The 27,355-nt window shown below is 44.2% G+C and overlaps 1 protein-coding gene across 1 annotated transcript in view; it reads left to right on the top strand.

Moving 5' to 3' along the window:
* Nucleotides 1-27,355, top strand: part of ADAMTSL1 (ADAMTS like 1) — a 936,829-nt gene that overhangs the window by 783,919 nt on the left and 125,555 nt on the right. Inside the window, exons 18-20 of the mRNA XM_088018750.1 lie at nt 8,842-9,021; nt 14,277-14,430; nt 15,334-16,459. Coding sequence (XP_087874876.1) covers nt 8,842-9,021; nt 14,277-14,430; nt 15,334-16,459 — 1,460 coding nt within the window. The remainder of the gene's footprint in view (nt 1-8,841; nt 9,022-14,276; nt 14,431-15,333; nt 16,460-27,355) is intronic.

Genomic DNA, 27,355 nt, shown 5'->3' on the forward strand with positions numbered 1-27,355 from the left:
TTATCAGTAGAACGTTCTTTGTAATAATTGCCCTGGATTTTAGTGGGTGTGCAGTCCCATGCTTCATATGGTAACAGGAATATTAAACCCAGAAGATACACTGTATTTCCAGGCAATGCTAATCCACAAAATGGTTGGGGTAGAAATTTTGTCCTCATTTAATCATTTTGAGCAAGATTCCAGTCCTCATTTTCTTTATTTCTCTGAGCCCTAATTCACTGTGGCTCAGTTTGACCTCTGTTGTAGACCAGCCACCGTCTCTCGAATTATCTTTTGATCCTCCTAGTCTTGCATATCACCAAGTCACCTTGAATTCCAAAGGCCTAACACCAAGCTCAAAAACACAGCTACCCACCACCTTTGCCAGCAGACCCAGTCTTCCCTCCTGGGTCACACCACCTTCTAGCGTATTCTCTAGCCCATTGCCTTGGTTCCAGTCCTCACAATGAGCTAAACCATTACAAACAGCCTTTTACTTGGTTTCCCTGCGTTGTCATATTTCTCATCCATTGTGCCCCAGCTTGGGATCACTGGTTATTTACTACATGCCTCTGTTGAGCCTTTAAAATATTAACGTGTGCTGAGGGCCCCCAAATAGATGGTATGGAGTGTTATTTAGACTCACTGGACCAGGAAACCTTTTCTCCATGGTATACCTATTAATATCTCACAGGGTAGTAGAACCCATCAGCCTTCGTTGCCTGAATCATTTTCTGCAAACTGGATCATGTTACCCCCTACTTTAAAAATCCTTAATGACACCATATGGTCTTGAGATTTTGTCCAGATATGCCCAAGGACCTTCAGTTTGCCCCTCACCCTGCTTCTTAATCTCATTTTCAGAATGCAACTTCCCCATGAACTCTGTGCTCTACCTTCTCAGGTCTCCTAGGAGATGCCATGTTCCTTCACACCCTGTGCACACATATTATGACTCCGCCAGCACTCCTCATCTCCCTGGCCAACCCTCCTCCGTAGAGTCTTCCCTGATTTTCCATAAAGACTTAGTTGCCTTTCCTCTGTATTCCTTTTTTTGTAAAGCTGATCACGTTTGATAATAATTTTAACCCCTCACTGGACTGCAATTACCTGAGGATTAGTAACCAGTTTTTAGTCATCTTAAACTCCCAGCACCTCATAGGGTGCCTGACACTCAGCAAGTACTCAGTAAGTCTTTGATGAAAGAATGAATGCGTGAAAGAAGAAAGGAATGTAATGAGTTAGAAACTGCAAGCAGAGCATCTTATGTTGAAACTAGAAAGTTGACCTTGGAAAGTACATAAACATCACTTTGTATTGGGCTCAATAATGTGACTTGAGGGACGAAAGATATGCACTCAGCCCTCAGTAAATGAAGCTACCAAGATGAAACCAAAGGTGTCGATACAGGCAGAATTTATTAGTATGCTGATCATGGGAAAATCTTTAAAAATACAAGACACTTAGGCCACCGTATTTTGTATAGAAACATAATTTTTAGGGGCACCTAGGTGGCTCATTTGGTTAAGCATCCAACTCATGGTTCGGCTCAGGTCATGATCTCAGGGTCATGAGATCAAGCCCCCGAGTGGGGCCCCACACTCAGCACGGAATCTGCTTGGGATTCCCTCTCCCTTTGCCCCTCTCCCCTCAAGATAAATGAATCATAAAAAAAGAAACATAACTTTTAGGTGCTCCCCTTATTGTATATGTTTTACTTTCTTATAAAACTAATGAATCTATGACCTTATATCATGAAACATGTATGGCAGTGAAGATAAGCAACATAAATAATATTTTTGTGATTTATTCTATTTATGGCACATATTTAAAAATAATACCCCTTACTAGAGATCTGCCTCTTCATACCACAATATCATTTTAAATGGTTCATAAAGGCAAACGTTTTTCATTTAGTTTTATTAAATTTCTCTTGCTGTTCTCTTAAAATTTTCTTCTTTGCATGCTGCTTCTCACTTCAGAACTATCAGCCTCATCAGGTAATCTCAACATGTTCACAAAGTGGTCACAGACTTTGGAAGCTTTATTAATTTGAAAGTTTATCTATGGTTTTTAAAAATTTCTGAAAACACCGTTTCAGCAATGTAAACACACCAAGGAAACTTTTTGAGCAAAGCTGAGACAAGTGTTTAAGAGCCAACTCCCTGACAGTATTAGCTTAGCTAGAGGGTTGTCTACCATGCCTGGAGGGTCACAGCACCCAACAGAGCACATGCAGTGTCTGGCTAAAACCCATTGCTGACTTCCGTAGAAGCCGCTTCTGGTTAATGGTAAAACAGCTCGATAAAAGGCGGACGTTCAGCCCATCAGCTGGTTGTTTGTGTCACGTCTTTTAAACATCTGGGTTTGGGGATCTTTTGTTCATCCAATCATCAATTCAACAAACATTTATGAAGTGCATGCTCTTTGCCAGATGCTACACTAGACACTGGGGAATAGAAAGAGGAGTGCATTCCCTTTCGTCAAAAGATGCATAATCCTGTGTGCATGCAGGGCGGCGGGGGGGTGGGGGGGTGTTGGTTTGCAGGCACATAAACAACTAGCTCTTATAGGAAACACGCAGTACCCTTCCAGGTTAAGGCAGGGTGGGTGGTGACTCATTCTTTGAGCCTTTGAATGGGGCCTTCAAAGTCATCTTAAAGGTTTCTGGATAGGCAAAGAGGCGAAGGGCACTGCTCACAGAGTGAACAAGATGATCAAAGTTCTGAGCAGAGAAGGCATCTGTGTGCCTAGAGAAGGGCACATTGTCCCCATGGCAAGCCAGCAAGACAGTGGCTTGGCAGCTCAGCATGGGTTCCAGTGTGAGCACTCTCCAGGGCATTCTCACGAGTCTGAACCTTACCCCCTGGGTGCTAAGAATTTCCCACAAGTTTTCTCTGTAGATCAAATTCCCAAACAATAAGCTGATTTTCTTTACATTCTGTTGTAGCTGCTTTGTCACCATAAGGTCACAGACTTGCGCACGGCACTGAGGGGAATCCCCTGAGGGTCTGTCCCTTAAATCAGGTTCTATCTGCCAAGGGATAACCTGACCAGGTTATGTTTCATGAATGGTCACCCTCTATAGCACAATTTTATTACATTGCCACCCTTTAAAAAAACCGATGATTTTCTTCATCTGTTTCCTCAGTTTGAAAGAGAGAGGATTAATTTGCATTTTTATTAATTAATGTTAATTTATTTATATAATTAAAATTTTTATTAATAAAAATTAATCTGCATTTTTCCTTATTGCCACATTCACTAAGAAGTGCTACCTGGGCAGCGTAGATTAGAGAGCTCTTCTTATGCATCTCCTTGTTTGTTTGGGGAGCATTTACTCAAATTGAATGGAAGCCCATGTGCCTTCTTAGATATTTAGAAAAAGAAAACTTTGGCCATCAAGCATTGAAGAGATCTGTAGTCCTACAAATCCAACATCACTAGTGAAGTGCCTAAAACGTCAGTCACCGGGTAACAGAAACTTTAAGAGCATGTTCTTTATGCCTCACAGACTCAACAGGATCCATGGGGAATTTGATTGTGAGTTATAATCAAAGGATTAGAAAAAAAGTGGTTTGATGTAATTTTGAGGTTTAGGGGGATAATGATTTTATGAATCAGCTAGTATTTCCCTCAAAGAAAAATACACTGCACTTCCACTACAGTGTAGATGTACTATACACCATACCTAAATGTCATATTCCTCCAGCATCAATTATAAAATGAGCTACTGTTTATTTAGTTCATACCCTGATCACGTTTTCACTAGGGAAAAAAAATCATTAATTTTAAAAGAAAAAAATTAGAGAAGGTGTGGAAGAAAACTAGAGATGGAGACATCCAATCCTAAGGTCTCTCATTTGAGATGTAACACTGTCACACTGGGGGAAAGTTTTGAATGCAATTCTCAAACACTAATATGAGCAATGAAAGAACCAAAATCCCTTTCTTCATAGAGTTAACAGGATAATGGATGATAATTTCCAAAGGGACGAGAGCTATTTAAAAGAGCTATTTAAAGATAAAAAATAATAAATAAACAAAAGGAGGGTAATAGAATAGAGACTACTTTGGCTACCCTAGCCTAGGAGTTTAAGGATGGGTTCTCCAAGCGGTAAGAATGGAATTAAACCTGAGTAATTAGAAACACTCAGCCATGAGAAGATGTACGAGGAGAGTGGGCCAGGTGGAGAGAAGAGCAAGTGCAAAGATCCTGTGGGAGAAACAAGCTGGGCATGTGGGAGAAACACACACACACACACACACACACACACACACAACCAATGTGGCTGAAATAAGCAGGGCAAGGGGAGAATTGTATAAGATTACAGAGGTGTATCAGGTTCTGCTTGTTCACTGCTAGAACCAAGAACCTAGAACCATGCTTGGTATTGAATAAATTTGTTGAATGAATGAATGAAGTTAAAATTTGAGTCAGACAGTCTCAAAAGTTCCTTCAGGGCAGGGACCGGAACATGGAGGGCTTTGCACGCCAGGGTTCTGGGAGTTTGGATTTTATTCTAATCACCAGGGAAAGTCACTGAAGGCTGTTAAGCATGGGAATTATATGATCCAATGTATGCTTTGAAAACATCATTCTTGCTACTGTGTGGAGAATATACTATAGATATGCTGAATATCTTCCATTGCTCTTGTAGATTTGCTCTACCTTCTCCACCTGTGTCTCAGGAGGCTGACCTATATAGACTCTACCCTCTGGCTTCTAGCTGTGTTCAGCCAGTTGAATTTTCAGCAGGCTATCAGGAGAGAGGCTGTCTTCAAATTGAGTACCCCATCTATATCCTGCTAGGACCGAACTAAGAAAACTAGAGACTGGTTAGGAAGCTCTGTAGTAGTCTGAGCAAGAGATGTTGATATCCTAATTTCTTATTTGTTGCAGAGGTAAAGCTTATTTATTTTGGAGGGACATCTGAAAGTATTTGCTCATGGATTGAGTGTCAGGGAAGAGGTGGTGGGAAAAAGGAAACTCTCAAGACATTTCCTATGTTTCTGGCTTGGATATGGCACCATCAAATAGATGGGGAAGACTAAGAGGAGAGCAGATTTGGGGCAAGGATAGAAAGGCAAGATCAAAAGTTCCATTTTGGACATATTTAGGTCAAGATGCCTGTTTGCGTTTAAGTGGTCGTGTTGAATAAGCAGAGGGGAGAGGTCAGAGCTTAAGATTGAAATTTTTGACTCACCGGCATAAGCGTTGTTTTTTCCAGACAGTTACAATTTGAACAAAATCACATTAAGTTCATGGAAAATTTTTAATAATTCATAGAATGAAAAGAATTGTGGAGAACACAGTCCCCAAGTTTGGCAAATTTTAGGAATCAGCAATCCACATGGTTAGTTGTGTAATTTATAAAGGAGTCCCAAAGAAGGGCTGAATGGTAAAGGTTAAAACTGATCTGATGATAGAATAACTGGGTGGTTGGAAGGGAGGATTCAACAAAAATAAGGGAAGGCTGAACCTAAGAAGTCATACAAAAGACTATAAAACCAAATTTAAAACCTTAGCTGTCTGTATAACAAGAAGGCATATTTAAAGTAAATGGAACTCTTCGCCACTAATTTAAATCTCCCCCAACCACCAACTTCAATTCCACAAATATTTATTGAGGATTTACATTCGCAAAAGGCACTGTGCTAGGCAGTATGGGTACAAAATGCATTGCAGAAGTAAAATCCTTTGAGACTTTATTGAACTGCTACTAAACGAGAACCTTAATTTTATAAGGTTTGCTTCTGCAATCAATGAAAAGGCCAGGGAGCCATTGAAATGAGCCAGAGAAGCCAAAGGCCTGGCACACTCACAGCTTGAATCATTAGCTCTGAGGCTCTAGATTTTTCCTCAATTAAGGCTCAACAACATGCTAGACAAGCCCTTGGAAGGAACTGTTTAGATCTGTAATGGGTAACAACTGGCCGCAGACTACCTCCTACGGTCTACCTCCACACTCAGCTTGGTGGCACAGCCTAGAAGCCGGGTTCAAATGTAGCCTTTTGGCTCTGAGATCAAAGGGTCTAGGGAGAACACATTTCCAGGGCCACCCCAGTGTAGATGAACTTTTGAGAACGCTGGTCCCCAACCTGGATCATCAACCCGCTCCTGCCCATCAGGGATAGTCAGGGAGTGGAGGCAGAGGATTTAATTGCAAAGCACCGCCCCTCCAGCCTGGGGGTGGGGAGGGGAGGGTGAGACCAGGCTCTGGCTGGCTTGGTGCTTAGGAGGCCTGGGACCCTCAGCAGAAAGCAGCCCCAGAATACCCTCCCGTGGCAAATGGAGAGCAGCTCCTACAGCCACAGGGAAAAGCAGCTGAGCTTGGGCTCGTTCTCCAGCTGGGTCGGCCACTGCCAGCCCGGAGCAGGTGCTCAGTAGGAGCTGGGTGAATGTTGCACAGAATGGAAGTAAACCAGTTCCAAACCCTGTGTGGCCTTCATTGAGTCACTTCTCCTCTCCAGCCTCAGCTTCTTTATCTGTAAAGTGGGGATAAGATCTACCTCATTGGATGGTTTCGCCTTTACCATTAGCCTTCTTTTCATTCAGTGATTAGGTAGTTGAACCTAGTCATAAGACATTTTTTTTTTCCTTTGGGATTCAGTAAGGTTATTTTCAAACCAAACTTTTAAAATTTTCAGTCCAAATAAAGGTTGCTCGCCACTGGTTTGGTCAGAAGGCTCTAGGGTTAAAAGCCCTAACTAGACAAAGTTCATAGCTTTTTTAACTTCATTATCCAGTAGTTCTGTGACCTCCAGCCACTCACAACTACAAACAAAGGGTAGGTTTGCATGGGCAGGATCCGAAGAATCACTGGTTCTAACAAAGGCTTCCCTGGGTTGTACGTGCCCCTCCATGTTTATTTTATTCCCATTGGAAATGGTGGAGGGGTAGAGAGATGGGTCATTTGGAGAGATGGTTCTCAATCCTGGTTGCACAGAATTACTTGGGAGATTTGTTATTATTTTTTAATTTAAAAATCTGACGCCTGGGACCCACCTTCCAGAGTTTCTTTTTTTTTTTTTTTAAGATTTTATTTATCCATTTGAGAGAGAGATTGAGGGCACGAGAAGGGAGAAGGAGCAGAGGCAGAGGGAGAAGCAGGCTCCCCACTGAGCAAGGAGCCCAATGCAGACTCGATCCCAGGACCCCAAGATCATGACCTGAGCCGAAGGCAGACGTTTAACTGACTGAGCCACCCAGGCGACCCCCTCCCAGAGTTTCTGATTTAATGGATCTGAGATGGGATCCATCTAGGCTTCAGTACTTTTGAAAAGCTCCCAAATGATTTTAAAGTGCATCCAGGGTTGGGACCACTAAGAGAGTGTCGGGCCACAGCAGCATTCTGACTATAATCAGTGTATCACCATCCTAACCTTGACCGTGAGCACAAATCCCCCTTGCAGTTCCAAGTACAGCCCACTAAGCACAGACCTCCCCCCGGCCCCCAAACACACATACACAAGTTCTGAGAGGCTGCTACTGCAGCAGGTGCCGCTCCTTCAGCAAAAACTCAGGTTTGTACACCCAGGCTTAACCTCCAGCGAGCCCAAGGGCAGCAGGTGGAAGCGAAAGGACTATTCTGGAAGAAAGCAGAGCACTCCCTAGAATGTTGCCAGTAAAGTATTCCCAGCACAGAGTAGTCATCTGTTGCTGATCTAAAAATGACGGAAGGTTAGATCCGACTAAAGATGACAGAAAACCCAAAGCCACAATGGCTTAAATAAGAGAAAAAAGTATTTCTCGCTTATATAAGCCCAGACCGTCCAGGGTCCGTGTGATGGCTTCACAGTCAGGAAGATAGGCTGCTTCCTTCTCTTTGCCTATCACTGTCCAAGACGGCGGGGGCGGGGGGGGGGGGTGCGGGGAATGGGCTGTTAAATTTTAGGCCTCGTGTTCACATTCAAGCCAGCAAGGAGAAAGGGAAGGGGAGAATGTCACCCTCATTTTAGGGTCATCTCCCTGAAATTACACACCACCCTGCCATGTATATCTCATTGGCCAGCACTGAGTCACAGGGCCAGGTGCACCTTCAGGAAAGATCGACAAATATAGTCTGTATGCTGGGAAGTCGTGTGCCCAACTAGAAATTGAGGGTTCCTTTGCTATTGCAAGGGAGGGGGCTATGGGACAACAGCCAACAGTCTGGGCCTGAGAGCATCCCCCCCTTCCCCCTCGTGCGACGGGGCTGTAACTATTAAGTTACATGTCAACAATGTGCTTGACTGGGTTCCCACTGAAAACCACGGACATAAGACTATTTTCCTATATCCCAAATTCCAATGGCTCTAGTTCCCTCCCACTGCCCTGAGAAATCACCAGTCCTACAAGAAAAGTGTTCCAGGGGAGTTCTTCCAGGAAACCAGGCCTTCCATCTAATGTCCCTCCAATAGGGTAGAATGGATGTTTACACTTAGAGAGAAAGGCCTGCCTTCTATGCAGATTAATTCTTGCAGATTTACACTGATGGCAGGAGCCCTCTCCTGTTCCTTCTGGAAGCTGCACAGATTACTTTCACTGGGTCGTAAATATGTTTAACACCCTATTATACTAACCTTTTAAACCACTTGTCTTGGGGGGCTGCAAATCATAGTTGAGGAATAACTTTCTATGATTTAAAGGCCCTTGAAATTCCTGGATGCTCTAGTTAAATGCTTGAAATTAAGATTGGAGGGTGTAAATCTTGCTGCAAAATTCATTTCAGGGAAAGGGAGCAAAATCCTTGGGGCCGGTTCTTGGTTTTTCTTCTCCTTCTGTTTTTTCCACTCTTTACTCAGCGAAGACTAAGATAAGGATTGACAGGCAAACATACCACTGTCCTAGGTTAAAATGACTTTCTCTTCTTTCGCCAGTGTTCCAGGACCTGCGGAGGGGGCATCCAGAAGCGTGAAGTTCTTTGCAAACAGCGCATGGCTGACGGCAGCTTCCTGGAGCTTCCTGAGACCTTCTGTTCAGCCTCGAAACTGGCCTCCCAGCAAGCCTGCAAGAAGGATGACTGTCCCAGTGAGTGGCTCCTCTCTGACTGGACAGAGGTATGTATGTTCCTCAGAAGGAGATCCTGAAAGAGACCTAAGGAAGAAAAGAAGGCACCCCAAACTTACACAAACAGAAGATGAGAACAGAACGAAATAATCCTCCTAGTGTTATGGAACAGTATTTTTGTAACCAGTTATACCACAATGCGTGACTTGCTGTTAACTAGGCTGCAGGGACCTGAGGTAAGCAGCCAGCCCTTACTCAACAATCAGAAGCATGGAATTGTAAACAGGGCTCCTCATGAAACAAAATCAGGCTTTGTCTGGCCCCGAATTCTTCTCAGAAGACCCTGTTGTTCTACCTTTATCCCCACAGCCACCTTCCCAACCTCCCGGCACCTCCTCCTCCCAGATGTTTTTAGTCTCTACTCAGGAAGGGCAAAGCCTCTCTGGTTATTCCCTTCCAAGTTACTGGACAGTAAGGAACATGATTTATTAAGAAAAGAAGGCCAGGGAAATCCTGCCTCTTTACTGTCAGTTTCCTGGCTCCAAGACGTTAACAACTTCCCAGCAAGAGAACTTGATTTCCCCTGTTGCTTGCATTTGGGGGGATGATTACATCAGCATCCACCATTCCTGACTTGCCTCATAAGTTAGGGATATACCCCCAACTAACCTACTTTTCTAAATAATCCTACTCGAGCACTAGCATAAATTAAGTCATTTACACCCAGCTTTCACTGGTTTTCAGCCCCTATACTCCTGCTGTGAATTGCCTACAACTCCCCCAGCTTCATAGGCATGTGTGTCTCCCATAAAGAAGTCCCCCCCAAAAGTATTGCCTCCTAAGCAGATTTAGCCAAGAACAGAATCGCCAGGCTTGGAGTAAAAATCTTTGTGTCAGAAACAGATTCAAGACCCTGCCCTCTCTTGCACTGAACCATTAGAACGGACCTTGCCAAACCCATTGCCTTCTTGGTATGGTTGTGAGTATATGTGTATGTTGTATATACACAACAGGATGAGGCTGCTATGGGTTGAAACCCAGCCCAGGGACACTTGCTTCCACAGAGGGAAAAGCTGCCCCTGCAAATTAAGATGCCACCTCTTTCAACCTCAGTTCTTAGAATTCTTGCCCCTTATCAACTCATGTAGAGTTCCCTCACATGGTGTCTACTAAGGCATTGCAGGGGTGAGTTAACCTACATCATCATAGGTTTGATAATTTGGCAAGAAAATTGCCTTCTGGTGGTGTCTCACCCCAAGTGTCTCAGAACAGAAGTAGGTATGATTATTTTTCTCAAATTTTGGAAACAATTTTCTTTCAGCAGGATAAAAGATTAAAGCATGTAAAATCAGTGTGTGTGTGCACGCGCATGCGCACGTGCGCACATGAACATGTTAGTGCCAGTTTTTCCATGGAATGTTGATTTGGGGTATGGTATTATATGGGAAAAATCATAACAAAACTAACAGTGCAGGAGAGTGCACTAATGTAGTTGCCAAGTGAGTGGCTCTGGATGAAGACTTCCTCCTAGGGCCATATTGTAAAAGGTGTCCTTCCACTAAGTCTATCAGTGATGGTTGCCATGAGTGAGATGCTGAGGAAGGGGCTTGTGTATTATAATGGTCCTCCCATGTTCCTGGGGTTTGTGGCCTCTGAGCACATGGGACACAGAGAAATCAGAAAAAATCCTTTTAGGCCTGTAGATTTGAAGCAGGGACCCTTGTGATTAGGCACTAAGAAAAGGAGACTGCTGAACTGAGGTCCTCTGGGGCCCATTAAGTATCACAGACCTTTAGAACAGTGTCATGTGTGCTTAGGAGTTAGACTCACAGGGGCGCCTGGGTGGCTCAGTTGGTTAAGCATCTGATTTTGATTTTGACTCAGATCATGACCTCAGGGTTGTGAGATGGAGCCCCGCATTGAGCTCTGCACTGGGCATGGAATTTGCTTAAGATTCTCTTTCTCCCTCTGCCCCTCCCCCATTGCTTGCACACACGCTCTCTCTCTAAAAAAAAAAAAAAAACAATTACAAAAGTAGTTAGACTCACAGATAGGCAAACTTAGGTTCTAATCCTGACTCTGCCACCCACTGGCTCTATAACCTTGGGCTCATTACTTAAACTTTCTAGGCCTCAGTTTTTGTATCTGAATACTGGAGATAATAATGTCCACTCATGTGGTTCTTGGGAGGCTTCAGTTAAACGATGCATATAAACTACTTTGTGCCTAGTAAAAGTTAGCCCTCTTATTGTTATGATGCTCCTCCACCCCTGCTCATTGTCAGGAGGAGAGGAAATAAAAGAAAGTGCTTACCTTGACTGGCTGGACTCAGGGTCATGGCCTAGGCTTCCCGCAGGCTTTACCAGTCTTCCCAGGAAGAGGAAATTACACTTTGGGAAATAGGACAACTTAGCCCTTATCCATGGAATGTTCTTAGGTTCTGGGTTATCTCGGTTAATGAATGGAAATTCCAAACATTGGGGAGAGCCTGGGAATGGTAGGAAGTAATCACCTTTTCACTAGGATTCAACTCAAGCTGGTGCCATACAAATGAGCTCTGGAGGGTGTTCGTGGAGGCTCTAGTCGGCCCTGTCATCCCAACAGCCCTTTCCTTGGCCCTCTGACTGAGATGAAACACACATTCCACATCCCCCACCCCCAAGACTCCCCTTGGAGAAAGGAAGACCTGAATGATCTATGGGTGTTTTTCATCCTCAACTATCTGGGCTCAATCTTACGGTTACTGCACAGAATCCCTCAGAGACAGAATTAAGCCAAAATTTTAGACACTTCAAATAAAATTACTTTCAGATTCTATTCTGAGAATAAGACCCCTTAAAAGTTCTTACTTCTTTAAAAGAACTCCTTGCATCTTTTGAAAGAGTTGGCTATTATGTATTTTTAAATAATATTTTTATGAAAGTCATTTCCCCTAAAAAATATAAAAGAAATGAAGGTCAGAGTAGTCAGTTTTAAAGCTAGAAGGAACTTAGAAGATCCTATAGCCTGGTTGTTCTTTTAAAAATTAAAGCCACAGAACCCTTTTTTTCAAATGAAATGTTACATGAAGCCAAGAATCTGAAATAGATAAAATCAGAGCTGTTTTGGTTGAAGAATGGGTTAGGGTCCCAGATCTCCATAGGCTGGATCTCCAGATCACCTGAAAAGCCCCTGAATCACTTTCTCAACATCGAACAGGGTTTAAAAATCCCTACTCCTGCTTAGTGTTATTTTAGAGATATGGAAATTAAGCCTCCAGAAAGAACTAGACTTGACCAAAACCATAAACCAATCTTCGGACACACAGTCTATTTTTCTGCTTGGCAGCCCTAAACGGACCATGCTTTTAAATTTTCCAGGCTCTTTGCCTCCATCCCACCTGATCCCGGGACTTGGTGCTGTCATTTACAATAAAACAAGGGATGGGTGGGGATCTGGAATCCATGATTATCAGGAAACAAAAGCAATGGGTTACTTACCTCCATTTTTTGCATCCAAAATGTCTTTTAGGGTGGCGTATATCAGAGCTTGCATAGAATAGTTCATTTCAGTGGGTTAGCATATAAAACTTGAAAATATAAGATAATATTTTTTGGTCTTAGTGTCATTTTTCAAGTTAACGTGGCACACTGCCATGACCTCAGTTCAGGTCTTTATCATCTCGAGCCTGGACTACTGTGGCAGCCTCCTTAACTGACATCCCCGCCTGCCATACGTCTCCCTACTCCCTTCCCTCCCGGACACTGTTGCCAGATTAACCCTCTCAAAACACCTCTTTCATCATTTCACTCCTCCCTCCAATGGCTCCTCATTGCTTTGTGGACCAATTCCAAGCCTCCTGTCTGAAAATTAAAAGTCTCCAACGTCTGGCCCCAAACTACCTCTTGAGCTCCTGACACTCTCGACTTGTTCCCGCTGTTCAGTCAAACTGATTTAGCTCTGCCCCCCAGGCCTGACTTAGATTTTTGCACTGAACTCTTTGACCTTCCTTCTGGATATTCCCCTGCCTCCCATGCTTATCCCCGGTTTCTCCACCCATTCAGACTCTACCCATCTTCAAAACCTAGGCCAGGAAATCACTAGCGTACCATCAGCATTCAACCATCATTAGCATTAATCTTATAATACTTCACTTGCCTTGTAGTTTTATATTTCTACTAAATTCTTATATTACTATCTAATTCTTTGAACAGCTTTATTGAGGTATAATTTACATACTATAAAACTCAACTTTGCATTATGTTTTCGAAGTTTATCTGTTTACCACCTATCCAAAAAGAACAACATTACTTTTATGGTAGAATAATATTCTGTTGTATATAGACCATATTTTTGTTTATCCATCCAGTCAGTGGACATTTGAGTTGTTTCCACTTTTTTGTCTCTGTTGAACATTTGCATATAAGTCTTTGTGTGGATGGATGTTTGCACTTCTCTCAGGTAGATACCTACAAGTGAAATTGCTGGGTTATAAGGCAAATTTATGTTTATCTTTGTAAGAAACCATCAAGCTGTCACCAAGAGGGCTATGCCATTTTATGTTGCCCCCAGCGATATAGGAAGGTTCTAATTTTTCACATCTACATTTATAATAACATTTGTTGCTGTCTTTTTTTATTATGGCCATATTCCAAGGGATAAAAAGTGGTATCTCATTGTGGTTTTGATTTCTGTCTCCCTCATATGGTATTTCCTTTTAACAATGCATTTGGATTTCCCCCACTCATTATGAGATGACAGCTCCTTGAGGTTACAAACCACCTTGCACAAATATTTTTCCATAGTATCTAGCACCCTGCCTCAGATAAAGTAGATGTATGATAATTATCTGATGCTTGACATTAAAGTATTATATTTGTGAAGGAAGGAGGGAAAAATTCACACCAAGTGTCATTGCTGTGTGTGAAGTTTCAAATATATTATCTCACTTAATTCCCAACCTTGCAAACTAAGTGTAAGCAGTGGAAATAGACTCTGAGTTGCCAACTGGTAAAATACTAAGCTGGGATTGGAATGGACTCTATGACTCTGTAACTCTAAAGCCCAGGCCATATAAGTAAAAAACAGGTAGACTGTCTACAGGAAACTTTCGAGTAGAAAAATCTTAGAATGTGGTTACAATATGGACGTGTCTTCCCACCGTGTTACATAACGAATAGTTTTTTCTCTCTCTCTCTGTTAGTGACCGTTGCTTTTCCAAGCAACTTTTCTCACATTCTGGTGAGTTTGAGAGTCCATACAAAAAAAACCCAGTAGCCTCTAGTTCCCTGCATTTACATGCACGTGGGCCTTTTCTCCTCACCAGTGTTCCACAAGCTGTGGAGAAGGCACACAGACTCGAAGTGCCATTTGCCGGAAGGTGCTGAAAACCGGGGTCTCGGCTATCGTCAATTCCTCCCTGTGCCCTCCCCTGCCCTTCTCTTCATCCATCAGGCCCTGCATGCTGGCAACCTGTGCACGTGAGTATGTCGGAGCTCTGGGGATGGGGAGACCGGACCCACCCAGAAGCAGCTGCGGCCACGCAGTAGCCTTCCCTAAACCCAAGACCGGTGGGAGATCGTCAGGCAGGAAAGCCCGAGGAGGGCAGCGGGCTGGTGAGCTCAGCTGGAGATGGCAAAGGAATCTTAATTACACGTGGCCAAGCGGAATTCTCTTCTCTGCTGGAAAAACAGTTTGCAGGGGGTAGAGCAAAGTTCACTCTCTGGCATAGAGAGATCTGGAAGCTGGAGTCAGCATATTACTAATGAAGTCTAATGTTGTCCAGTCTGGGGTTTTAAAATGCTCCAAACAGATTTGTTCTGTTTAATATTAATCCCTAGAGGTATAACAGCTCTGGGCTCTCCTCCCCCAGTACACTTGGGCCCTGGTGCTCTGCAGAACCCAAAGGGGAAAGGTGGAAAGGGAGAGATTCTCCTTCCCTTTGTCCTCTGCCTCTTTTTATGATGCTTGCTTTCTTTTTCTTTTTCTTTTTTTTAATCCTTCTAATGAGAGGAACTGCCTTTCCCCTGGCATCCTGCCGCCCCAATCTAGAACCTGCACCTCAGCTTCTAGGGGTAGAAAGCCCCAGCAGGGCGATAGCAAGCTACCCCAGTGCAGGGCATTAGTTGGAGCCTTGCTTTGCAGCGGCTTGATGGTCCACAGCTGGTAGCCACTTCCTCCCGGGAAAGCCTGAGAGGGTAAATGAAAGCTTTGGCCGAAATAAACTCAAGCCGTTTGCATTCCCTCTTCCCTTTCATGTCCCTCCTCTCTCTCTTCGTCCTCTCCGTTCCCTCTCTCTTGTCCCTGTGTTCACTCTCCTTTTCCTCTGCCGTCCCTTCTCTTTCTCCATCTGTCTGGCTTCCCTTGCATTCCCTTCCTTCCAGGGCCCGGGCGGCCATCCACCAAGCACAGCCCTCACATCGAGGCCGCCAGGAAGATCTACATCCAGACCCGGCGGCAGAGGAAGCTGCACTTCGTCGTGGGGGGGTTCGCCTACCTGCTCCCCAAGACGGCAGTGGTGCTGCGCTGCCCCACGCGGCGCTTCCGCAAGCCCCTGATCACCTGGGAGAAGGACGGCCAACACCTCATCAGCTCGGCGCACGTCACCGTGGCCCCTTTTGGCTACCTGAAGATCCACCGCCTCAAGCCCTCCGACGCGGGCATCTACACCTGCTCCGCGGGACCCGCCCGGGAGCAGTTTGTCATTAAGCTCATTGGAGGCAACCGGAAGCTGGTGGCCCGGCCCCTGAGCCTGAGGAGCGAGGAGGAGGCCCTCACGGTGCGGAAGGCCAGCCCGAAGGAGGCCCTGCAGCCGCACAAACACCAGAACGGCATCTTCTCTAACGGCAGCAAGGCTGAGAAGCGGGGCCCCGCCGCTGACCCGGGCAGCCGCTACGATGACCTTGTCTCCCGGCTGCTGGAGCAGGGGGGCTGGCCCGGGGAGCTCCTCGCCTCGTGGGAGGTGCAGGACTCCACGGAGAGGAACACGTCCTCCGAGGAGGAGCAGAACGCCGAGCAGGCCCTCTGGCACCTGCCTTTCACCATGGTGACCGAGCAGAGGCGCCTGGACGACATCCTCCGGAACCTCTCCCAGCAGCCCGAGGAGCTTCGAGACGTCTACAGCAAGCACCTGGTGGCCCAGCTGGCCCAGGAGATCTTCCGCAGCCACCTGGAGCACCAGGACATGCTGCTCAAGCCGTCTGAGCGGCGGGGACCCCCCGTGGCCATCCCCTCTCATAAGCACGTGTCTGGCTTCAGCAGCTCGCTCCGGACCTCGGCCGCCGGGGAGGCGGGGGGTGGCTCTCGCCGGCCCCACCGCAAGCCCACCATCTTGCGGAAGATCTCAGCTGCCCAGCAGCTCTCCGCCTCCGAGGTGGTCACCCACCTCGGGCAGACTGTGGCCCTGGCCAGTGGGACGCTGAGTGTGCTTCTGCACTGTGAGGCCATAGGCAACCCAAGGCCGACCATCAGCTGGGCCAGGAACGGAGAAGAGGTGCAGTTCAGTGACAGGTGAGCCTTGCTGCTCCCGGGTCTGGGAAGGGGGGGGGGGGGGGCAAGGGGCCACATCTGGCCCGGGGCGCTTGATTCCCTCTTCCTTCAAGGTGGTTCCAAGGGTAGGGCTTAGAGCCCTGGGCCTCCGGGAAGGCATCCTGGGTTTCAAGTCCCCTTTTGGTACCAATAGGACTGCTGGAGTAGAGACAAGGTATTTAATTTCTCTAAACGTATGCTGTCCTCTTTATAAGGTAATAGCAACAATGCCTATCCACCCCAATCCCCATAGGGTCCCAAAGATTAATGAGATACTCTCCAGATAGCTTTGAACTTTTGGCAGAAAGCGATCATTCCAGACCAAGGCATTATCACATTACCACTCTGTGAGCTGGACCACTGAAAAGCTTATACATCAGGATATTGTCCGCATGTGTGTGGTCCCCCAGGGCTGGGGAGAGAGGACAGGCAGCACCTGCTGCTCCCTGTGGGTGAGCCCATCCTCTGGGCCCAAAAATGCTGTTCCAGAAAGCTTTTATTCCCAGGCAGACCTGTGATTAATTATCCTAATATCTCCTGGTGTCTCTGTTTTGATGTGTCGTTACCAGGATGACAGCATGTATTACTTGCTTCCTTGGGCCACAGCCATTCGTAATGTAAAATCAATAGCGGTGGTAGAAGTTATAATGATAATATTTTTGAACACTGTGTGCCAAGAACTGTGCCATAATTCCTGCCATCCACTCTCTTTCTCACCATCCATCAGTATGGTGGCCCTGACAACAACAATGATAGCTAGCCTTGATCGAGGAGTGACCATCTGCCAGGCAAATATGGTCTTTCTGGGTTTATTTCACCAAATTCTAACAGTAGCCCTGAGAGGTGGGTACAGTTTTTATCCACACTTTACGGAAGAGGAAACAAAGCCTAAGAACTTGCTAAAGATCTTATTCACTAGGTCGCAGAGCCAAGGTAGGTGACAGAAATAGGATGGGCAGTCAATGGAAGAATCCTATACTCTGGATGACAGAGGGCTCTTTAAGGTCCTCCAGTCCAGGGTCCTCGTTTTAAATTTTTATCTGCTCGGAATCCACGTAGAGTGCTCTTTTCATTGAATAGAATCCTAAATACTATTATTCGGCAATCCTCGTCCCTAGCTTGCTAGTTCTGGGTAAGGAAAGAAAGCAGCCCAGGGTGTATTGTGCCAGGCAGTTTGCCAGGTTTATTTATATGTAACTGCACTTGTTATTCTAACAGTCAGTCCCCAAGATTGACCTTATCCTCCAGGTTCACATAGAAAATCAAGGTTTAGCAGCTCACCCAAGAAGATCACACTTTAGTAAGAGCCAGACCAAGGATTCAATATCAAGTTTATTTGAGCCCAAAGAGAACACAGTTCTGTCGACTCTCCTGAGACTTGGTGAACAAATGTGACTTTGTCCAGCCTGCCCACATCTTTTGTGCCTTTTGAAATATCAATAATATTGCCACTCAGCCTTAATACTTATAGACCAAATAACTTTAATAACAACAATACTAAGTGTTTTTCCTGTGTCCTCTTACTATATGCCAGACACTGTGATCACTGCTTTAAAGGCATTATCTTATTTAATCTTCAAAAATAACCTTAGGGGGTAAATACTATGACTGTTACCACATCAACGATGAGAAGGCTGAGACACAGATGTGGGACCCACACAGAAGCACTGGAGACAAGTTTTGAATGCAGGATTCATGTGCCAGGCATTTTGAGTGCACGCCTTGAGAACCTCTCCTCTTGTGTGCTCCTTGGTCCTCCCCAGCTCGTACTTTCCTTGATCAGCATAATTGCTATGATTCCTGCAGGTCTTTCTAGAAATCTTTACAACACATTTTGGGGTTAAGCTAAAGTTGGACTGAATCCCATTGAGGTCACTGAGTCAATGAGAGGTAGCCCCAGAGGGCCCCCCAGAATGTTGGGTGCAGGCTAAGAGTGGTGCCCTTGTGCTTGGGTGGGGTGTGCACTGGAACTCTATTAGTGCACCTTTCATACCTACTGTGACCAAATCATGTCATCTTCCCCACCAGTCAGTCAGCGTCTCAAGTGTAGGGACCATTTACTCATATTTCCTTTGCCTCGTGCCCGGGATTGCAGTACTGGGATTGAGGGAGTAACAGTTGGCTATGCACAGGAAAAGATGGGAATTAACATTTCTTGACTAACTATAGACCTAGTGCTCCATGCTAGCAACTTTTTCGTAGCCATCATCTTGGTTAATGACCACAACAGGGTGCAACATGGGAGCTGTTAGCCCTATTTCAGAGATGAGAAAACCGTGGCCCAAAGTAGTTTAGGAGCTTGATGATGTTAGCTAGCTAGCAAAAGGCAGAATCAAGTGGGCAGATTCGAGCCCAGTTCTGCCCAACTCAAACCCATGCTGTTTTGGGTGAATGAGTTAAGTTCATGCTTCCATGCATCTGTACTTCACTAGGGATGCCAACTTGCCTCAAGACCCTTGCTAAGGCAGGTTGTTGGGAAGGGGGAAAGGGGTCACCAGGACTCTGCTGTGCCTGGAACTTCAGGGAGAACATTTGAGCCCATGGCTTACTCAGAGGTCCTGACCATTTCCTTGAGTGCTGGAGATATTTTGTATGAAGTCCAAGGGTCACAGCCCATCTGGGTCACCTGATGACTAAAGACAGGATGCAGAAGGAGTCAGATGAGGACTGAGGGCTTCAGGCTGATCTTGTCAGGGCCCTTCACTCTGTATGGCCTTAGTCCCTTCATCATAAAAGCAGAGGGGGTAGGGGAAGTTGTACCAGTTCATCTCGGAGGTCCCGTCTACCTCCTTCATTCCTTTACAAAAGGCCTCAGAAGATAAAAACCCGTATGCTGGTGGGGAGTGGGGAGAGCCTTGAGCCCAGCCACGTCAAACCCTGTTGCATGAGCTGTTTCTGAGTGCTCCACAAAACGGGGTTCACTGAGCGCATGAGTTTGGGACATGTTCACTTAAAGCTGAACATATGTATTTACTGCTGGATTTTACTTCTACTTTCTTTAATATAGTGCTTGATATTTTGTCTCATTTTTATTATAAAAGCAATAAAGGGACTATAAAACAATGCAAATAATACCTAAATCTATAAAGTACAAATGCAAGTCTCCCTCATCCTCCCACATCTATTCCCCAGAGTCTGTCTCTCTTAATAATTTGGTGTACATCCCTTTGGAATTTTTATATATTTTATTGTATTATATATAAAACATATGCACACATATGATTTGGTTTTTTAATGGTATATTACTCACGTTTAGAAATTTCACGTGGTTTCTACTCAACAACATGTCCAGGAGACATTTCATTATAATATGTAGAGATCTGCATCGCCATTTTTAATGGCTGATTACTGTTCCTAAGCACATTTAACTATCCCCCAATTGAAAATTATTTTGGTTTTTCCATTTTTTTAAACTCCTTTAAGCATTCCAACATGTGTTGTGGCTTTCCAAGTGAACAACATAGGATGCGTTGTTTTCCAAGTAGTTCTTTGATCAATGAACAATTTTTTGCCTTTGTCATCTCAGGGATACCAAGAGTTCTTGAAATACCACTTAGGAAATACTACTTTCACCTTTTAATTTTTACCTCCTTGGGTACTGAGAGTCTAGCCCTAATGTCTTTAAGATAAAGAGGGTTCCATGGAATCTTGCTAGAAAAAGACACATGGCAGCCAGGTGATAAAGATACTAAAGGTGCTAGACTAGGACAGCAGAGGGCCAATCCTGGCTCTTCAGTCACCAGGACATTGGTGGGAGTGTGGGTGAGGAGTAGCATTAAGAGGGAAAGAGCACATGAAGAGCACGGGCAAACAGCTTTACAGTTTTTGCCACTCTCGAGATTTTTCTAGATCTAGCCTTGACACAGCTTTCCGATGCAAGTCAATGGCACACAGTCAGGAAAAGTAAGAGCTTTTGGGTACTGATCTCCGACAGCATAATTTCTCCATTTAACGTAGCTGGCCAAAAAGAAATATGACTGGAGCTTCATTTTCAATAGGGTTTTCCAAGTCCTGTTTGAGAAAAGAAAGTGAATATATCTTCACAGAGCTGCCATTGGGACTGCTTTGCTATGGGCTGTTGGTGACCTCTCTGTGTTGGGTTTCATTGCTTGTCATCATTCCTGTGTCCGGTAGCAGTTCAGAAATGCTCATTTATTTTCACACAGAGACGTGCTGAAATGCCCAGTGTTATAGTTCAGTTAGTCTGTTTTTGCTTAGTACCAAATCCATCTTTCTGAAAGGATCTGCAAGATTCAGCTGGCTATTGGTCTGTAGGACGTTGCAGTGTATTCAAGTATACCCTTTGTAGCCTGTGCCAGAAAGATAGGTCAAGAGAGGAAGAAAGTAACTAAGGAAAGGTCTACTACTTCTTTGGCTTTTAAATATGCCAAAGTTTTATCTGAAAGAAATTGTTTATATGAAAGAATCACTATCAAGTCAGTTACTACTGTATCTCCTCATACACATAATTTACTAGTTGAATTCACATGATTCTTAGAAGCACATGCCAACTTCTCAAGCAATAGTTTACGGGACGTTTCTTTAATGTACTAGGACAGACTGGTTCATCATAATCGCTGCTTCTCCTTTATTTCACAAACATTCCCATGCATCCTCGGAGCCAGATCCTGCGTTAGATACGGAGGTGGGGGAGGAAAGGAAGGTTCATTCCCTGTCAGTGAAACCCAAAGTCTCGTTTGGAAGCCAGAGAAGTAAATGCAGTGTAGAAGTGCTAAAAGATCAGTATGGATATTTATTCATCCCGTAAGAATTTATTAGCCTATCTATTATATGCCCCCCACACACACACACACACCACTAGTCACTGGGAATATTGTAAATGAAAAAGAAGTCTGCGTTTCCTTGCAGTTTAGATACATTTAGATTTCTGCTCAAATTTCTGCATCAGAAAGGCTTTCCTTGGTCACTATCTAAAAGAGCAGTCCTTTTTTTTTTTTTTTTAAAGATTTTATTTATTTATTTGACAGAGACACAGCGAGAGAGGGAACACAGGCAGGGGGAGTGGGAGAGGGAGAAGCAGGCTTCCCGCTGAGCAGGGAGCCCGATGTGGGGCTTAATCCCAGGATCCCAGGATCATGACCTGAGCTGAAGGCAGACGCTTAACGACTGAGCCCCCCAGGCGCCCCAAGAGCAGTCCTCTTTATCCCTTTAACTCTGCTATTTTATTCACAGAATTTTACCACCATCTGATAGATATTTTTTGATTGCCTGTCCATAAGGGCAGAGACTTTATTTACTGCTATATCCCCAGTGCTGAAATAGTGTCTGGCACCAAACAGATACAAATGAATGAATGAATGAATGAATGGAGACAATAAACACAGAAAAGTGCACAAGTATCAGGTGGTGATAAGTGTTGAACAAAACACTGAAACAGGGGTGATAGGGAGTGATTTGATGACCACTCTAGATGGATATTCTGAGGAGGTTACCTATAAGCCAAGATGTGAATGATGACCAGTGTCCAGCAATTGACATCAGGAGGAAGAGCACCCCTGCACAAGGGAAAAGCAGTGTAAAACCCCCAAAGTGAAATGAGTTTGGTGTGTTGAACGAACTCCAAAGGAAGTTCATTTGGTTGGACTGTGGTTGGCAAAAGGTAGAGGGTATGTGGCATGAGGCATGAGGTTAATCAGAGACAAGAGAAGGAATCTAGCTTTTAATCTGAGTATCACAGGGAGATTTTGGAGGATATTAGGAGAGTAAAATGATCTGATTTCCATTTTTATGGACTCACACTGGCTACTTTGTGGCCAGTGGATCATAGAGGAACATGAGTGGAAGCAGGGGAGGAGGTGATCTAGTAAGGTGTCCTTCGCAGTCATCCCTTCAACTCCACAAATATGTGCTTGGCTTTAGATACAGAGGCACCAGATACATGGCACCAGACCATGAGATGATAAATAAAAGTCACTGCTCTCCAGAAGCTAGGAAACACTGAAGGGCTGGCGTGGAATAAAATAACTTGGGCCCTGAGTTTGTTTTCAACTCCAGGGGAAAGAATACTTCTCTTAAAACTTCTAAGCATTTAAAAGTGAGTCGAGGAGGAGTTCCCAAGCTCAGTGTGCACAATGATTACCAGGAACTTATTAGAAATGAAGATTCCCACATCCTCTCCTACCCCAGAAACTCTCTGTGTAGCAGAGCCCCGTAATTCACACTTTACAAGCACCACAGGTGACTCTGAGGCTGGAGGTTCGAGGATCTCCGTTAAGAAACACGTTGAGAGAGCAAAGGGGAGGAAGGTGAACCTCAGAGTAGAATGATGCCCTTGCTATTAGTTCTGTTAAAGATCTGGTGGCAGGAGACACAACTCCGCACTGAAGTGACACTTAGGAATTCCAGGCACCTTCCCTGCCCCCCCGCCTTCCCTCACAGTCTCCCATCAACCCACACACTTGCACATGGGTTAGATGGAGTTTATACCGGGCCTTGGAGTTGAAGCCAACCACAAAGTGCCTGTGTGTGAAGGGAGCAGACACGGTGGAAGTTAACAGACTCCAAATCTGTCAGTATTCGGGGAACATTCTGGACTGGCTAGTTTAACCACACTGGTTAAAATAACCAAGTATGACCACCTGGTTCAGCCTGAGAACAAAGAACTGGACTTTCCAGCACAGTCGTGGGGGTGGGTTAGAAACTGATTTTCACAGGCTGTGATGCCACTTGATTTAGAAAACAAGAGAACTCTGCCTCCTTCTCTCTTTGCTTTCACTGCTAAACCCTTAGCTCTGTGCACCTGTAATTGACCGGTTTCACCATATTGCAAGGTCCATCAGGAAAGAAGTATTAAAGTCTCATCTCATGGGTCTCGTGCACTAGTGGTACCTGAATGGTGTGAAAACATTAATATGATAGCCCTAGAGTAGCCAGCCTATATCCTGGAAATATTCCACATATAGCAGGCTATTTTAGGTGCCCTCCGGGGTTGCTAATTATGAATTTTTTTAAGTCCCACCTAGTATTCCCTCTCAGTTTATTATGGATTTGGCTTCTGTCTGTCTACCTCATATTCTTTTTCTTTTTCTTTTTTTTTTGTAGTTCAAAGAGTTAAGTATATGGTGCCTTCTTTATTTTTTTCTCCAAATTTTTATTCAAAGTCCAGTTAGTTAACATACAGTGTAATTATTAGTTTCAGGTGTAAAATGAGTGATTGATTCATCACGTACATACATCACCCAGTGCTCATCACGAGTGCCCTCCTTTAATCCCCATCACCTACCTAACCCACCTGCCTTACAGCAACCATAAGTTTGTTCTCTATAGTTGAGTCTATTTTTTGCTTGCCTCTCTTTTTTTCCCATGTTCATTTGTTTTGTTTCTTATAGTCTACATATGAGAGAAATCATATGGTATTGTCTTTCTCTGACTCATTTCATTTAGCATAATATTCCCTAGCTCCATCCACAATGGCAAGATTTCATTCTTTTTTACAGCTGAGTAATATTCCATTATATATACATACCACATCTTCTTTATCCATTCATCAGTCGATGGACGTTTAGGCTCTTTCCATAACTGGGCTATTATTGATAGTGCTGTATCAGGGTGTATGTATCCCTTCAAATCAGTATTTTGGTATCCTTTGGGTAAATACCTAGTTGCTGGATCTCAGGGTAGTTCTATTTTTATCTTCTTGAGGAACCTCCATACTGTTCTCCAGAGTGGCTGCACCAATTAGCATTCCCATCAACAATGTAAGAAGGTTCCCCTTTCTCTCCATCCTTGCCAACACTTGTTGTTTCCCGTATTGTTAATTTTAGCCATTCTGACTGGTATGAGATGATATCTCATTTTGGTTTTGATTAGTATTTCCCTAAGATGAGTGATGTTGAGTATCTTTTCATGTGTCTATTAGCCATCCATTTGTCCGCTTTGAAAAATGTCTATTCATGTCTTCTGTCTGTTTTTTAATTGGATTATTTGGTTTTTGGGTGTTTTTTTTTTAAGATTTATTTATTTGAGAGAGACAGAGAGCATGAGTGGGGGAAGGGGCAGAGGGACAAGCAGACCCTGCACTGAGCACGGAGCCCCACTCAGGGCTGAGATCCTGACCCCGAGATCATGACCCGAGCTGAAGTCAGACGCTTAACTGACTGAGCCTTTGGGTATTGAGTTTTATAAGTTCTTTATGTATTTTGAATATTAATCCTTTATTTGATATGTCACTTGCAAATATCTTCTCCCATTCCATAGGTTGCCTTTTGGTTCTATTGATTGTTTCCTTCACTGTGCAAAAGCTTTTTATTTTGATGAAGTCCCAATAGTTTATTTTTGCTTTTGTTTCTCTTGCCTCAGGAGACCTATCTAGTAAGAAGTTGCTATAACCCATGTCAAAGAGGTTACTGCCTGTGTTCTCCTCTAGGATTTTGATGGTTTCCTATCTACCTCATATTATAAGGCTGCATGCAACATACACTTCTCGGAAAGAACTTCTTCCCCCCACCCAAAAAGTTGTTTGTTCAAAAAGAAGGAAGTGGTCTCTGAAAATATTTCTTATCTAATCTGAGCTCTGAGCAGGATTCTGTACAAGCTAAGCACATCTTCCTAAAAACACATGCTGGCTTCTTTAGAAACCACACACACTTGGTTTGCTTCCTACATGTCTGGTGTTCTTTCTCAGTCTTTGTGCGTTTCTCTTCCCCTACCTACCTCTTGTCTACCCTCTTGAGAGTCTTACTTTATATACACAAATGACCCGCAAGGTTCCAGACTTCCCCTGGATGCTAACGATTGTCATGTGTCCAACACCAGCCCTAGTCTCTCTTCTGACTCCTATGCACAGCTGCCTACTGGACATCCCTACCAGATGCGTCACAAAGAGGTCAACACTGTATATCAAAAATTAAACTCTTCAATCCCCACTCAGGAAGGAGTACTTCCATCTATCCACTTGCCCAAGCCAAAATATTTCTAGACTGTTCTTGCTCCTCAGCTGCTTTCATTCCTCCACCTTTCTTTGTTCTCACTGCCTCTACTTTGGTTTACCTTTGTCTACTCTAGCTGATTTCAACAGCCCCGTAACTCTGTACTTGCCTTCTCTAGACCAGGGGTTGGCAAATTACACCCAGTAGCTTTTACATTTTTTAAAGGGTTGGTTATTGGGAGAACTGTTGAGTCAACTTGCTCAAGATCTCATACTTGGTAAGTGGCAGAGCTGGGATTTGAACCCAGGTTATTTGAAGGGTTATTAAAAGAACGGCTTTTACATTTTTAAAGGGTTATTGAAAACAAGAAATAGAATATACAACAGATACTCTAGGTGGCCCTCTAAAGACTAAAATATTTACTATATGTCCTGTTATAGAAAAAAAATTTTGACTCCTGCTCTAGATCATTTGACATGCTACTGCCAGAGTATGTTTCTAGCAAACCTGTCGTGCTATTCCCATGCTTAAAATTCTTTTAAAACATCTTTTTTTTAAAGATTTTTATTTATTTATTGAGAGAGAGAGAGAATGGTAGAGAGAGAGCATGAGAAGGAGGAAGGTCCGAGGGAGAAGCAGACTCCCCGCTGAGCAGGGAGCCCGACGCGGGACTCGATCCTGGGACTCCAGGATCATGACCTGAGCCGAAGGCAGACGCTTAACCAACTGAGCCACCCAGGCGCCGCCCCCCCCATGCTTAAAATTCTTTTAATGGCTTGCCGTCACTTGAGGATAAGTTCCAAGTGCCTTCGCATGATTTGCAACACCTTTTATCATCTGACATTTGTCTCTCTCCCTCGCTTGATCTCTTACCATACCCCCCCATCTCACCCCCCTGAGCTATGCCTTTCAGCAGTACACAGTTTGCCTGGGGCGTTAGATTTGCCTAATCCTATCCTTCCTTCCCAGAAGCGTATCTCCAAGGCTCGGTTGAGCTGGCATAGTAGAGCTGGAATTTGAACTCAAGATGACCCCCTCCACAACCCACATAGTACCCTATACGTTGTACTCTATCTCAGCCCACCCTCCCACTACATGTTAGAATTAGCTATTTGTTTTTCTGCATTACCTTCTAAATTATATTAATCTTCCTCAAGGGCAGATGTTTAAGAATATATGTCAATTTCTCCACAATTCCAGGAATACAATAGACACTCAATGGATGATAAACTAATGGATGAATGAATAAAAGAATGAACACTAGTGATTAGCAAGGAAGTTTCCTAATTACTGGAGACTGTAGTTTACATGGTTGTGCATAATCTGAACAGTATTTAATATGCAATTATGGCAGAGTTCCAGAGTGGTACCTGGTCCCAATGAAACATTTCTGCCCTGCCCACATGTTCTCCATTACAGAAGTGTCAGGAAACCCTGAGGTCCTGTGGCACACAACTACAGTTTGAAAAACCCTACTGGAGAATGAATAAGTAGCAAGAATAAACACCTTGTAGCATCCTACCTCCTATCACATCCAGACCACTGAAGATATCATCATCATCATCATTATTGTTAACATGTACTGACCATCGCTTTGAGTTAGGTGCTGTTCTCAGTGTTTTACAGGTGTTCGTTTATTCTTACAATAATGTTTTGAGGTTACTGTCCCAATTTTCCAGACATTGAAATTGAGGCACAGGGATGTTAGATTAACTTGCCCAAAGTCTCACACTTAATACGTAGAGGAGCTGGGATTTGAACCCAAGGAAGTCTGGCTCCAGGAACTATTTCTTTGTGCTGATTTTAACCTTAGTTGAATCTATGGATCTGGCCATTGTTTCAAAAAGAAGCCACTGGGGTCATTTAGATCTAGCATAAATTAACATTCCATCTTCTAGCCAGCTGGCTTGCAATCTGTGAGACCTCCATTTTTATTTGGCTCATGTGTGTTAGGGAAAGCCTTTCTTCTATTTCCTATCACTCTACCTTT

The sequence above is a fragment of the Eumetopias jubatus genome, unplaced genomic scaffold, assembly GCF_037043125.1.
Source record: "Eumetopias jubatus isolate StellerSeaLion01/CBP00866 unplaced genomic scaffold, mEumJub1_p1.0 scaffold_15, whole genome shotgun sequence".
Taxonomy (NCBI): Eukaryota; Metazoa; Chordata; class Mammalia; order Carnivora; family Otariidae; genus Eumetopias; species Eumetopias jubatus.